General features: G+C 43.7%; 2 protein-coding genes across 2 annotated transcripts; both read left to right on the top strand.

Annotated features, from left to right (window-relative positions):
- On the top strand, positions 1 to 5,643 carry il11a (interleukin 11a). Its single transcript, XM_040117639.1, has 5 exons — positions 1 to 55; positions 820 to 977; positions 3,884 to 3,979; positions 4,153 to 4,314; positions 4,502 to 5,643. The coding sequence occupies exons 1-5, from the start codon at positions 49 to 51 to the stop codon at positions 4,679 to 4,681; spliced, it is 603 nt and encodes a 200-aa protein (XP_039973573.1). The 5' UTR covers positions 1 to 48; the 3' UTR covers positions 4,682 to 5,643.
- A 772-nt stretch (positions 5,644 to 6,415) lies between these two features.
- Positions 6,416 to 14,616, top strand: znf628 (zinc finger protein 628). The gene is made up of 9 exons (XM_040117478.1): positions 6,416 to 6,589; positions 7,019 to 7,593; positions 8,517 to 8,589; positions 8,677 to 9,615; positions 10,141 to 10,311; positions 10,413 to 10,746; positions 11,128 to 11,282; positions 11,841 to 12,083; positions 12,222 to 14,616. Exons 2-9 carry the CDS (start codon positions 7,208 to 7,210, stop codon positions 14,277 to 14,279), a joined length of 4,359 nt encoding a protein of 1,452 aa, XP_039973412.1. The 5' UTR covers positions 6,416 to 6,589; positions 7,019 to 7,207; the 3' UTR covers positions 14,280 to 14,616.
- Positions 14,617 to 14,707: the final 91 nt, after the last annotated feature.

Genomic DNA, 14,707 nt, shown 5'->3' with positions numbered 1-14,707 from the left:
TATCTCCGCTTGTCTGCTGGTTTTCCTATCTCTTGGATCGGAACCAATATGAAATGTAAGTGATTGTATGAGTGTGTGTTTAATTTCTAATTGCTAAGTGTGTTAATTATCCCTTCTTTTCAGCTTTGTCTTTATCACTTAATGTTTTTAAACTGTGGGTCTGTGGCGTTTGTGACTGTTAGCAGACGCTGAATTGTTTATCTATAGGTTAAATTCTAAACAACTGAATTAACTTGGTGACTTTACTGATAGTGCTTGCAGTATGGACAACTTTATTCCCTAAACTGCTAAAGTTACTCCAGGACAGGGAGCTCAGATGCTCCTGCAGTGTTTTTTTGGCTGTGATTCTTGTGGTTCACCTGTAATTATCAAGCATTCATCATTTCAACACCACTGCGGTTCCTTTTTAATACTTAGTCTACCTTGTATTTGAACTTGAAAGGAAAAGAATGAATGAGCTTACTGTTAAGAGAGTTGACTTGGCTTGCTCTATATAATTTATACCACCAACTCACGTACCTATCCAGTTGCAGGTGTGACAATCAGCAGCATTCATTGCGTTGCTTATGGTGAGGGAGTGATGGTGAGGTTCACTGTCAAAGCCCAGCTTTTAATGATTTAATGATTTGCATTCAGCCTGTGAAAACACGACTGACACTGAAGCTCTTCAGGATTCCTCAGCCAAGTCTGGAGCTATTGTTTATATTATGGTGCAATGTCTTCCCCTAGGACTGACAGCCGTGGCCCGGGGTCATTATCATTATGGCGAGATGTCAGCGCTTCTCCACTAATTGCTTCCGTTTTGTTCTACCCCTACAGTGCTGCTCGACTCCTCCTCGTCGCTCCTCTTCTCGCTGCTATTGGCTCAGCTCCCTGTGCTCACGTCTGCCTCTCCAGTACCGCAGCGGCGGCCCAGTGACATGGATAAACTTTCCAATCAGACCAAAAATCTAATGAAGCTCACCCAAGAACTGCTGGTAAGTGAAGATGTCGTCATACTGATAACCAATCTCCGCCACTGATTGGAGGGGAGGCTAATGAGGCCCTGGTCATTCTCTGCTAATTGAATTGTTAGTGTGAGGGTGGAAGAAGATGCTGGTAATTGAATCACAGCCTGCCTTGATTGATCTTTCCCTAATTGGATTGTGGTGCTAATGTTACCTTGCAGTTTGGGTAACCTCACACTTCAAACTACTCTAACTTTGCATCATGCACTGTAGTGGAAACATTGTTTGGCTATGCTATACTAGGTTTGCTCAGGACTTCGGTCTGACTTAAGCTGCTTTCATTGATGACAGACTGGCTGGGGTCCATCTGCATGCTTAGATCAGGGCAGCAAAAGCCTCAGGGGAGATTTGACTGAGTGATCTCACTTTTAATCCACACTGGACTCCAGAGGGAGGGGAGGTCTGACTCAGCAACCTCCTGGTCTGCCTGGTCACCTGACTGGTGGCAATAGCAGGAAGATTGGTGGCCAGGCCGGCGCCTTTATCCGGCCCAGTCAAAGTGCAATGAAATATATATAAAATATAAAGTCTCATCGAATTAATGAGAATAAACACCCATTTACAGGGATGGTCCAGCAAGAGACATGATGTGGTCAAAGGGATAGAGAAACAAAACATAAAGTTCTAGGAATCAGTTTAATATCTCCAATGAAGACAAATTTAGAACTACATATTAACATCGTACCTACATCCAACTAAGGCTGAACTGCCAAGCATAGCATCTGCGAAATGACAGCAAAGTATATGACATGTCTGTTTACATAGAAACATGTTTATGTTCCGTGGCTAGACTGTGGAAGTGTGGATAGACTTGGAGCAGTTTTTTTTTCTATGAAATGTGAACCACATGCACGTCCCATACTGACAATTCTGGCCCGAAATCTTATTTTATTGACAGTCAAGTGGGTAGCAAAATCAGATTTGAGAACTTGGCCAAGATTTGGCTCCAGCTGGCGATCGTGTATCAACACTGTGTTTTAACACGTGAAAAAAGGTATCTCTCGATCTCTAGTTACACATGACTGATCTAGATTCTATTTTTGCATTATGCAAATCTTTCAAGCTCTTTTGTTCAGGGGATAAAATCAAAAATAGCCACATACTCTCTCTAGTCTTTGCCAGCAGATACTGTTCAGAAAGCCTGTGTGTGTGTTCTTTATGTATGTGTGTATGGTTTGTTGCTTTAAAACAATGTTACAGGACATTGTGTAACAGTAGTCTAAGCTGGAATCCAGATGTTAAGAACCAGCATTATCAAAGGGTGTTGGGGACAGTATTAGACAGTGTTCAGTACCATGGAACGTTTATTTTTTAATTTTTTTTCCTTATTGTGTGGAATTCCACTAAAGAGAGGACAAAGTTAGGAAAGATAAATAGAATGGGAATCCATGGAAAGTCCCTGCAAAAAAGCAATGAAACTGGTGCTTAAAGTAGAGAAAGTGCATGTTTATACACATAGGTCTATGAAAGTTTTCAGCCACGACTATGTATCTGTGTGAGTGAGTCCGTGTGTGCTTGCATGCACACTGTATGGGTGCAAATTTGTATATGTCTGCATACATTGGTGTGTATGCATTTTTGTGGCTGTGTGTGTGTGTGTGTGTGTGTGTGTGTGCGCACGCTCGCGCTGAGGGTTCTGTAAATAGCCATAGTTGTGTAGGTGCAGTGTTTAGTGTTTTGCTTTCGGTCGCCACAGCAAAGTGACTTGATAAAAATCAAAAAGATTTATCACATTCCAGTATTTGCATTCAGGAAGAAAAAGGCTGGATGCTAGGTTCTGTCGGGTGAGGTCATGAGCTACGATGGAGAGAGCAAGAAAAAGGAGGATAAGAGAGAGAATTAAAGGCTGAGAAAGATGGAGCAAAAACCACAAGAGATGAAGAGATCAGAGAGCTAACAAGATGACAAGCCAGCGGTGTATGTGTGTGCATGCATGCACATGTGCACGTGATGTTGCATGTGCTTGTGCACCTGGTATGAGACAGAGGGAGAGAGAGAGAGGGGGGGGGGGGGGCAAGGGATGGAAGAGGACAAAAGCAACAGAGACAAAACATTGGACCACAAACATAAGTGAGCTCTTATGAAAGGCTGATGGAGAGACATGAGAAACAATGCTGCGCATTCATCACTAAAAACATCAACACAAACAAGTGGAAGCAAATAGCAGAGCAAGGAAAACAGCATAACAGGTGAAGGAAGCATCAGGCACACACAACCTGTTTATACAAAACATTTCTCAGCACTCATCAGCCTAATGTTATGTTCCTCTACTGATTGGAAATGACGCATGCCACATCAGTCATCTCCATTTATCCCCATTTATTACTGATTCAGGCCAACATCTTTTAATACTAAATTGTACAACCTATGAGCACAGCTGCCTTTGTGAAGTAGAATTCCATAAAACTGGACTCAGGTTGATTGTCCCCCTCTGCTGGCCACGATCGGAGCTACATCTGCTGTCTGGACGTAGTTTATAACAGCTCAAGCTGGGCAGCAGCACTGCGTCATTCCATCTTTTTATAGCTGTGACCCTGGAGTTTCCCTACAGTCCTGTGTTGTCTGTCCCACTTGGAGCTTTCTTAGTCACTGCATATGTTGTTATCCTCGCTCCCTGTAGAAAACATCCTGTGGGTTCAGGTCATTTGCTCTCATTGTTGACATTTGGGGAGGCTGAATGTGGGTGAACTCACACTGACCCGATCAACCACACTCCCCTGAGTGAGAGCTACTGTCTCTAAGCACAGAAAATATTCATTCAATCGAGGTGCTAGACTAATACTTTCCTCATGCTGCCGTGACTTGTCGCAGGATGAGTAAAATTGAGCTGATGCAAATTACTGATGGGCTGATCTGTGTCTCGTTTTCTCTTTCAGAGGGAGCATGCATTTGACTCAGATGTGGAGCCCCACAGGTTCAGGTCTCTGCCAGAAATGAGCAACAGATCAGCCAGTGACCTCAACAATCTTGAGGTAATGCTCTGATAATGTATTTGTGTGTGACTGCGTCTCTGCGTGTGTGTGTGTGTGTGTGTGTGTGTCTGTGTGAGTGTGTGAAGGGAGAGTTGCTGGTCTGTTTCTCTCCAAACAGTTACATCTTGCCACACCCATGCTAAGTCTCTAAAGTATGTCTGTGTTGTTTCCAGCTGAAGCCCACACTCTCTCAGCTGCATGCTGACCTGAAGCTGTATGAGCACCACTTTGAGTGGCTGAACAAGGTTTCAAAGAAGCACCACCACCCTGCAGTGCCCAAGCTGGTGGAGATGATCAGAGAAATGAAATCTCTCATCACCCTGCTGCACCGTCAGGTAAAGCGCTCAGTTTCCTTTATTCATCTTCAGCTGTCTTCAGCGTTTAGTCTTAAATTGTCCCACGTGAGTTTTAGCAGTAAATGACATGCCATTTTCTACAGCAGCTTGCAATTGCTTTTAAATTAGCTTACAGAAAATTAATGGTTTTTCTGATCTGTGTGTCTGCCTGTCTTCTCCTCCACAGATGCAGAGAGTTGAAGCACCGAGGCTCACTCCGGCGACCCCCTCCCTCCCCCCTCACCTCCCTTATCAGTTTGATGTCTTGCAGTCCAGCCATGAGCTTCTTCAACACTTCAAGCTCTTCTGTGATTGGGCATACAGAGCATTCATCAGCCTCAAGCCCAAAGTTACTGCAGTACAATGATGACCCGTAAACTATTTGGCTGCAGAGCCATGACGATACATGGAGTCCCACCTCAGCCAAAGGGGAATTAGGACCATGTCAGTGTGCACTGTAGTCTATAGCATCCCTTAAGAGGCCAAAACATCAACCAATGACATGTGTGTTGAAGAACGTGTCTTTCCATCAGAGCCAGTGAGGATGCGCTATACTGCAGCCAGTTACGACCATCAAGATTCCCGTTAAAGCAAACAGCAAGTTTAACTATGATGATCATTTCATAATTCCCCAAACTTTCTCCTAAAGGCCTTGTTCATGACCATGTTATTTATGTATTTATTTATTTATTGACTGGTAGTAATTTATTTAATTTTATTTATTTGGAGTTGAAATGTGTCACTCTCATCTTTATTTCTGTATTAACGTGAATTTATTTGCCCACATCTTTGTAATCTTTCTTTTTGTCTTGTGTCTCACTGATCCTCAAGAAAAACAGTAGCACTTCATGAACCTATAGCTCTGATAATGACTTTTGTTTAAACTAACTTAATTTACTTTGCATTTGTGTATTTCTTCAGCCAATAATTCTTCCAGTAGATGTAGCATGCATTTTGGATAGCCAAGGTTTTCACTATCTCTCACTTACAGTGCCCTTAAAATAAACATTTTAAAAGATGTAAATTTCATCTTCTAACCATTTTAAATGTGTCACATATTAACATATCGAATGATGGCCTATGAAATTAATTGTTTTAATCTGTAAATGTCAGGATGGTAGTCAAAGAGAAGTGAATACTTTCTTTTGTACCACAGGCAGAGTTTCTATTTTCGATGCCTGTTTTTTGCGTTCTGCATGAGGGGGCATATTTAACATTGTGGTAAAGTTGTATGAATGTGCCCTGTTGCTGAGCACTGATGAACCTGATTAGATTCTTTGCACAAACTTGTTAGGATTAGCCTCTTGGATGAGTGAGATGGCTGATTTTTAACCTGTGCTTTGGGATAGAAAAGTCGTTTTTTTTTTTTTTTTTTTTTTAGTTAAACACCCAAAGCCTTAAAATACTATGTATTGTGACACTATGTTCTGTACAGGTGTACATAAATATACAAGAATGTAAATTGTTGTATACAGAGCTTTGTGTACTATGTTGTTTTCTACAATATAATGTAGATTACCAATTTTATCACTATAATTTTTGTTCATTCCTATTCTACTATTTGTTACAGTATTGACTATTTATTTAAGTACCTTGGTGGAACTATTTATTTTGTGCTGCAGCGGAGCAAGTCTCCCATCTTTTTGTACTTTTATACAGTTTTTATTCCTATTTACTATTATTATACCATCATGTTTAAATTATTGTTGTAACATCAAGTTGCCTCTTCCACACACTGATTGGCCTCAATGTGAAATATGTGCCTTGGTGAAATAAATACTAAAGAATGTGCACAATGGATCTGAGTATATCTTTTATATACATGGTCCACCTAACCTGCATGGTAGACCTGGACAGATGGACGTTAGGGCAGACACATAAAGACACTACGTTACCCAGAAGTCTGTGCGCCGGAGTCAGAATATAACAGGAATATATCCCAAGTGAATAACGCTTTATAAATTACTTTTGAAGATCTTGTAGCGTATACACATCACTGCCAATCGCTTTCTTTCAAATTTGTAAGTTTGAAAGGTTTTTGAATGAGGTTTAAAAACGTCAATCTGTCTGTCGAAGCTCCGGGCCAATGATAGTAGCTCATCTATTGTAGCAAACAGCCAATCGCCGTCTCTGTTCTTAGGAGGCGGCATCGGGTGGAGAACTGCAGTTAGTTTGTGCTGTGTTTATTGTTAAGGTTGTGTGGATTAGCAATGCGGTATCCAGTTCATTTTCATAATATCAACAGTATAGCTTTAACATGAGTTAAAGATGCGCGGTGAGTACTGCTTCAGCCTGTATTCATGAACATCCTTATCGAACAATTTAATGAAGCTATTCCGCATTGACGAGGGCTAGATTAGCTTTAAATGCGGGCCGGTACCTGTTTTTGTTTATACTGTAAAACTGATATATGTGGTTGTTGCTTCTTGGCTTTCACAGCTGACTGGATACGTTAGGATACACTTCTAAAGCACCTTAACGTGTAACTTAGCTGTAGCCTCTGAGTATGTATTGCTAGTAGGCACCGCACTGCGGGGACGGACAGAAACTGACTGACGGCCAGAGGAAAGACAGTAGGGAGGGGGGACTAGCTTCAGAGACAGGAGGGTGGGAGGGAAGTAGTGGGAGGAATTTAAAGGGGACATTCTTACCAGGAGTTACCAACTTATAACACTGTATTTATTTCCATTTCGCTTTATGTCAGACCTGTCCTGAGCTGTCTACTTGGGATGACAGCTGGTGTTTCCAGCGGCTGACAGGGAAGGAATTTATCAAACTCACAGAAGAAAACATGAACGAAGGAAAGGTGAAAGAAAAAACATGATACTCCACCAGCACTGATTCACACCTGTTTCTTAGAGATACCCTCATCGGCCACCAGCCTGCCCTGGTAATGGCTAACTCAGTGGCCTTAGTGGTCCAAGCAGAACTCTTACCACCGCAGTCCAGCGCCTCGCTCTCTCCTTTCCCATCCCTGCTTGGCTCAGGAGAGGATGGTGAGGACGATAGGGAGAGAGGGGAGCTGGTGGAGGGAGACAAGGGGGTAGTAGAGGGTGGAGAAGAGGTGGTTCTGGACATGGTGACATCGTCTGTGTCAGGCCCAGCCCAGCCTCCCAAGCAGTCGGACCATCCCTTTCAATGTCTGGACTGTGGCAAGAGCTTCAGGTGGTCGTCCAGGCTGACTCACCACCAGCGGAGCCACAACAATGAGAGACCCTATCGCTGCAACCTCTGCCCCAAGGCATTCAAGGGCTCCTCTGCTCTGCTCTACCACCAACGGTATACCTTGGCAATACTATAATAACCGACTATTTTAGTATTTTTGTAATAAAAAAATAGATCTTTACCATCCACATACTATAACATTGTTATAATAGTGATCTGCATTGGACCTCCCTCCCCCAGGTTTATAAACATCTGAAATGGAGCAATGTGTACCAATGGTGCTTAGAATCAAATCATTTTTAACACACGTTAACATACACATACAGTATGTGCCATCACTTAAACAGCCATCATTTGGCCAAAGGCTTAAGGTTAAGTCATATTAGCATTAAAAAATTCTCTGCAGATTCAACGCTGAGAAAGGACGTGATGTCAAGGTACCAGTGTGGTCAGTTAATAAATTTTGAGGAGAGTGATAAATATTGAGTGAGCTTGTAGTCTGGTAGTGTAATGTTTGACAAAATAAGGTGATCACACCATTTCCAAATGGCGCATCAGCATTATTGGTCAATCATGCAAATTTGATAATCAGATTTAATTAGGTGCTCGGAGAGTCTGCCAGAGCCAGCTAGGAGTTTGCAGTTTAAAACAGAAAATGCATGCTTGAAATTGAGTGAAGTGAATTGGAAAGGAAGTGAATATTGACAGGGCAGACATGTAATGTGACCATATTTTTAACAGCCAGAGAACAGTATACTTTGAAAAAACTACTGAAGCAAAGAGTGGATCCATCTCTACCTTACTTGTAATTTGTTCAACCTGTCCAAATTCAGGTTAACAGTATACTTAAGGTAGAAGGATTTCTATCTAAAATCCATAATCTATACCTGTAATAAATGCAGCTAGACCTATGCCAGTGTATAAAAGTGTATTACAAGAGAAAGTATTGCCATGTATTTCTACATTAATTATGTGTCACACCTTTAATGACTGTACATAATTAATTGTGCTGTTAAATAGTTAATTTTCTTTTGCAGGTCTCACTCAGGGGAGAAGCCTTACAAATGTCAGGACTGTGGCAAAGCCTTCAAACGCTCCTCTCTGCTCCAGGTGATGTCAAACCAAATCATTTTAGAAGAAAGGAAAAGACAACCTTAGTTTTGAGAGGATTTTACATCTCTGTCTGTCTGTCTCCAGGTCCACCAGAGTGTCCACACTGGAGTGCGTACTTTCTTGTGCCCCTATTGCCCCCTGACCTTTAAATGGAGTTCTCACTACCAGTATCACCTGCGCCAGCACACTGGAGAATGCCCATACCCCTGTGACACTTGCCCCAAGGCCTTCAAGAACTCAAGCAGTCTGCGGCGTCACAAGAATGTCCATCTTGGTCTCAAACCTTACACCTGCTCGGTGTGTAACAAATCCTTCACTCAGTCCACCAACCTGAGGCAGCACATGAGGATACATACAGGTGAGAGGCCATACATCTGTGGTGAGTGTGGACGCAGCTTCACACATTCATCAAACCTGGCCCTGCACAAGAACTCTCACTCCAACCTCAACGCAGGAGGAAAGGAGGGAAAGAGGGGAGAAGATGCACGGAAGGGGAATGAAGTAGTGGAGGTGGTGGTAGGGGCAGAGGAAGTGACATCGTCCATGTTGACGGAAATGGTGGGGTTTGTGAGCCAGGAAGGAACTGATGGAGTGGGAGTGGGCATGGAAGAGGTGTTCCTGTCAACCACCTCGTCTGGCCAGAATCCAAACCTTCTCCCCCAGCTCACCCTCACCCCCTCTGGGGAGGACGTGTGTGCATCTAGGGCCATCGGGACAGAGGTTCACCTGAGCACTGACACCGGGGCCAGTGTGCTGCTTTACAGCTGTGGCAGCTGCAGCCACACCTTTGGCACACAAACAGAGCTGGAGGAGCACCAGGCCATCCACATGGCTCCAGAGGAGCATGGGGCCAGTGGGGAGGCTGGGCCTGGGGCAGGGATGGAGGTTGGGGACGGGCTTGTGGGTGCTGGACACCTGCTGGCCGACTTTGAGGAGGTGGTGGAGACTACCACAGTGGCTGAAAATGGACACACGACAGAGGTGCTTCTTGGACTGTCGGAGGGAGCACATAGCAGCAATGCAGTAAGTGATGGGATCAAATGGATGAATGCGAGAAAAGAAAAATAAAACCCTTCCACATTTAATTAAAAGGAAAAAAAAATTAATGAATTACGGTATCTAGACAGGTAATCAGACCAAGGGCAGTTTTATGTAGTCTGGTTCCAGACGTCTGAATCACCACCCACATCTCAGATTTGTTCAGCAATTCAAATAGGTCAGGTAGGGTGCCCATTTAGCAAAAAAAAAAAAAAAAATCAGGTTAGTAGGCAGGATTTTTTTGAAAAGGGACATCAGCTAACATAAACAAAGTCAGGCTCACTGAGTGGTGAAACAAAATGGCAATTCAGTCTGATTATTCAGCCAAGTTGAATAATGTATAACTAATGTTTGTGCTGTGGGATTGAAAGGATGGACAGTATATACATCGGTCTATATAATAAATACTTAATTCATCTAGAAAAAAAAAGTCCCCGGCTGTAAAGTCCATGAGTTCAAACTGAACATATGTGTTTCTGATATGTATTACTTCCTTTGGTTTGTCCTCAGAATGTGGGCACCACCCAGGCCCAGTTTGACCTGCTGCAGAGCTTCACCGAGGTGACTCAGAGCTCTGAGACCGTTCAGCCAGAGGCCAGAACCACATGGGCAGGGCTCTCATGTGGCTACTGCAATAAGACCTTCAAGACCAGTGGAGGCCTCAATAGACATGTGTCACTGGTGAGAATGACTGTTATAATTGCTTTACCGCTAACACTGTTATACAGATTATTCATCTTAAAATAACCTTTATCTCCTGTGCTCTCCTTTTGTTTGTCCAGATGCACTCTCTTTCATCACAGTCCCGCTCCCAGTTCAGCTGCTCTGCCTGCGACCGCTCCTTTCCCCTGCTCTCCTCACTCCTCACCCACCAGCACTCCCACACCCCTGAGCAGCGTCTCCTGGCTGAGGCAGAGGCTGAGATAGTGTGCCCTCCATCCCTTTCTCTGTCTCTCCCCCTGCCCTCCTCCCCTAGCCAAGCTGACAAGCAGCAGGAGGGCCAGAGGGAGATCCATGTCGACATCATTGCCGTTGGTGAGGAGCAAGAGGAACAGCCAGCCAAACCGACCAAAGCTCCCAAAAAATCAGGAGCCAGCAAGAGTGCTCCTGCTGGAGGTAAACTCATTTTTGTAGCAAAACAAACACAAAACTGCATTTGAAAAAGAAGGCAATGGAGATTTATGTTTCATATTTGACTATACAATAAGAAATTTGACCCAGGCAATCAGCTCATGTGTTTTGGTATATACTTTCCACCTGCACTGGTAATTCACAGTGAATCAAAGTGGTTGTCATAAGACATTTATGGCAACCAGGGAACTTGATCTTTCTTTATCCTCAAGATAAGTTAACGCTTAAGAGGTTGTTTTTTACTGTGATAATTATTACAATGGTTAATAGAAAACACACATTTTATTCTGTTTTTACTGTCTAAAAATCTAATTTTTTAATTTGAATTTTCACAAATGTGACACTGTTTCTCACACTTTCATACAGAGAGACCATACCGCTGTTCAGAGTGCGGAAAAGCCTTTAAAGGTTCATCAGGGCTGAAGTACCACATGAGGGATCACACTGGGGAAAGGCCCTATCGCTGCACTGAGTGTGGAAAGAGCTTCAAAAGGTCGTCACTACTTTCAATCCATCAGAGGGTAAGGCTCGCCCTTCTGTTGCAATAAATTCTCACACAAATTAAGTTTCCAAATAAAAGATCCATGATCTGGGAACTGAATTTCATGATTTAGTCGTTGTGGAACTCCACATTCTTAGTTTACAGGGGTTGTGGCTCTCCAGTATAGTACACATCTACAACAAACAAATCAAAGCAGCAGTAAAAGCTTCCTCCTGTGCAATAACACCTTGCAGTTACACCACTCTTGTGGCTACATAGTTATTATCACACAGTCCTTCAGTTGTTCAGTCTTTTCATTAGCATTCTTCATGTATTTTAATGTTCCCTGTGCTGGCTGCCACTCTTGGGCTGCATTTAGTTCATATCGGAAGACAGAGTTCTTCTACACCACACCACAAAGTGCAACAGACATGTCCAAGTTATGTGCTGTAAGTACAGTTGATAGTGTAAATATAACTTAGAATCTTGAAGTACTTTTATTGGATACTGCTTTTGGTAGGACACTAAAAACTCAAAACATAATGCCAAAAAATGTAAAGTAATCAAGTTTTTTTTTTACCATTTACACTTAACCCAGGTACACACAGGTGTACGGGCATTCCAGTGCCCTCACTGCCCTCTCACTTTCAAATGGAGCTCACACTACCAGTACCATTTGCGGCAGCACACAGGTGAGCGGCCATATGTGTGCAAGGAGTGTGGCAAGTCCTTCAAGAACACCAGCTGTCTGCGTCGACACAGTCAGATGCACTCTGGACTACGGCCTCATACCTGCTCCATCTGCTCAAAGTCTTTCTCCCAGACATCAAACCTCAAACAGGTTAGTTTATCCTAAAGATTCAGCTGTGAGCTCATGTAGATTCTTAGCCATTTGAATCGGCAGTATATAATATATTTGTCTTATCTTACAAACTGTTTTCTCCGTTTCTCTTCCCTCTTGTTATTTCTCTGAGAGCAGCATGAACGCACCCATTCTGGTGAGAGACCCTTTCAGTGCACACACTGCAACAAAAGCTTTACACACTCCTCCAACCTTCAACTCCACCTTCGCACACACTCCTCACGCAAGGACTTTAAATGCCCGTACTGCTCCAAGGAGTTCGTCATGCACTCCTACTTGCAGAGGCACATCCGTACCCATGGCAGTGGTGTTCCCCTGCCCTGCCCTGGTGGTGGAGGTAAAGAGGGTGTGGCTGTGAAAGCCAGTGTTGGAGGAGTAACAACAACCACAACCCTGCTCAACCCCATCACCCTGGAAGCCTCAGGAAACAATGGCAGCCTGATTGTGTCCCAGCCAGCGCTTAATATTCCCCCCAACACCTCCCAGAACTACTTTATGATTCAGACAGCCAGCGGCCTGCAGCTCATTCCTCTGACATCCCCTACACCTGCCCCTCCACCTCCTCCTCCACCTCCACCTCCGTCCCAGCCCCAAAACTTCCTCCTGCTGCAGTGCCCCTCCAACAATGGCAGCCAGTCCAGCTTGATTCTTGTTCCCACAACAAACAACCCTCCACCATCTACGGAGCCTCAGACTCTGCCTGTACTCCAGACTATTCAAGCACTCCAGCCCGTCCTAAACCAAACACAGACTCAGATACCACAGTTTCCAACTGTATCACAGCAACAACAGCCGACCAGGATCATAATCACCAACAACAATAACAATGCAAACACTCTTGTTGCCACACCAACACACACCCTGTCAGCTAGCTCCCTACTGACTAAACCCATATTAGGGAGAAGCACACGGACAGCACGGGGCAGACGTGGGCGCAAACCAAAAGCTACTCTTCAGAAGTCTCAAACAGCTTGTATCAGTCAACCTGCAGGTGGAGCTTTGTCAGTATTGAACTGTAATGTGACACAAAGTGTCACACAGACTATTAGTGCTGCTAACACTACCACAGAGTCATCACCATCATCTGAATCCACAGTTTCCCACTGTCCCTTGTCAACATCTTGCACTACTGTCCCAACATTTTCATCTTCCATCTCTGTAGTCCCCACGGTGGACACCTCAGGACCCCCATCAGCTGTTACCATGGTTTCACCAGCCACCACAGTAGCGACAGCATCAGTTTCTACTCCTATTCCTGCTACTCCGGAAATGAAACCTCATAGCCATGTTGGGCAAATGAGTACAGGGGAGACTATGACAGGGAAACAGTTTGTGTTATGTTTTGATAATGAAGAACAGGCAAAGGAAGGGATGAATATTGAGGAAGGTGGGGAGTCATATGTATTACAGTTTGAAGGGGATGCATCAGCAGAGGCAGTCGATGGCGGAATGGGTGGAGAGGGTAAGTCACTTGTGCTTCAGTTTAAGACAAATGGCCAAGGTGAAGGAGAAAAGGAGGGGGATAAGGGTGGGATGATGTCACTCTTGCACAACTGGGGTGGAGAAAAGCAGGGCGAGAGACATACAGGAGAGGAGAGCAGCCAGGGAGAGTCTTATGTCCTCCATTTCCATACTGAGGCACAGGACAGCGGTCCTTCCAGTGCCACCTTCAGCCAAGGGCAAGACAACAGCCTGCAGCTTTCCTGCACATCAACCCAAGGTTTGATGCCCCTTAATGGGCAGGAGGTGGTGTTTGAACTCGGGGGTGAGAACAAAATTGGGCAGGAAACTGAGGAGGGTATGCAGATGATAGCCCTGATAGAAGGTGACGGGGGAATGATGGGAGAAGAAGGGGCAGGTTGCAATGCTGCAAGTGGTAGGGTTACTGAGGGTGGAGGGGCCATGGAAAGTATTTTTCAGCTGGAAAGTGGAGAGGAAATTGTCATAATTGAGGTCAGCACCAGTAGCTTAAGGGAAGGGAGGGTGGAGAGAGGAGGGGATGGGGAGATCTCACAAAGTAGTGAGGTAAAATATGAGAGTTTAACTGCAGAGGTGAATGAAAAGTCTGTAAAGGAACACAACTCTGCAACCAATACAGAGGTACAGACATCAACTGAAGACACAATAAGAAATGGACCTATATCTAACTCTAAAGAGATGAAGTTCTCTAAATGAAACCAATGTGCATGTTAGAGGGGAAATAGTGTGTTTGAATGAATGCCTCACTATTTGTGAGCTCAGTGTGTTAGCACTTCAGTCAGTTTGAGTTCTCCTGGAACTGAGAAAGAACATGCAGTTAGATGAGTACGGTGTTGTAATGCCATGGTGCCACAAACTAGAAATGTTATACATTCAAATAGGCTGTACATGGACCTCAGAATATTCCTAAATATATTAGTTTAAATGATACTGTTATTGGCAGTTTGTTTATTAAGTAAATAAGTTTGTGAATAAATGTTGTAAATGGCCTACTTTCTTAACAATGGTAATAATAAATAGTAGCTAAATATTAATAAATGTGTTTTGTTTTACCTTTAATCGTTTGTCTTTTTGATCCCTTTTTACTGTTTTAGTTTTTTTTTTTTTTTTTACTATTAGCTTCT

The sequence above is a fragment of the Xiphias gladius genome, chromosome 22 (assembly GCF_016859285.1).
Source record: "Xiphias gladius isolate SHS-SW01 ecotype Sanya breed wild chromosome 22, ASM1685928v1, whole genome shotgun sequence".
Classification (NCBI taxonomy): domain Eukaryota; kingdom Metazoa; phylum Chordata; class Actinopteri; order Istiophoriformes; family Xiphiidae; genus Xiphias; species Xiphias gladius.
The sequence above is the reverse complement of the archived record's forward strand: the minus strand, read 5'-3'. Positions and strand labels throughout refer to the sequence as shown.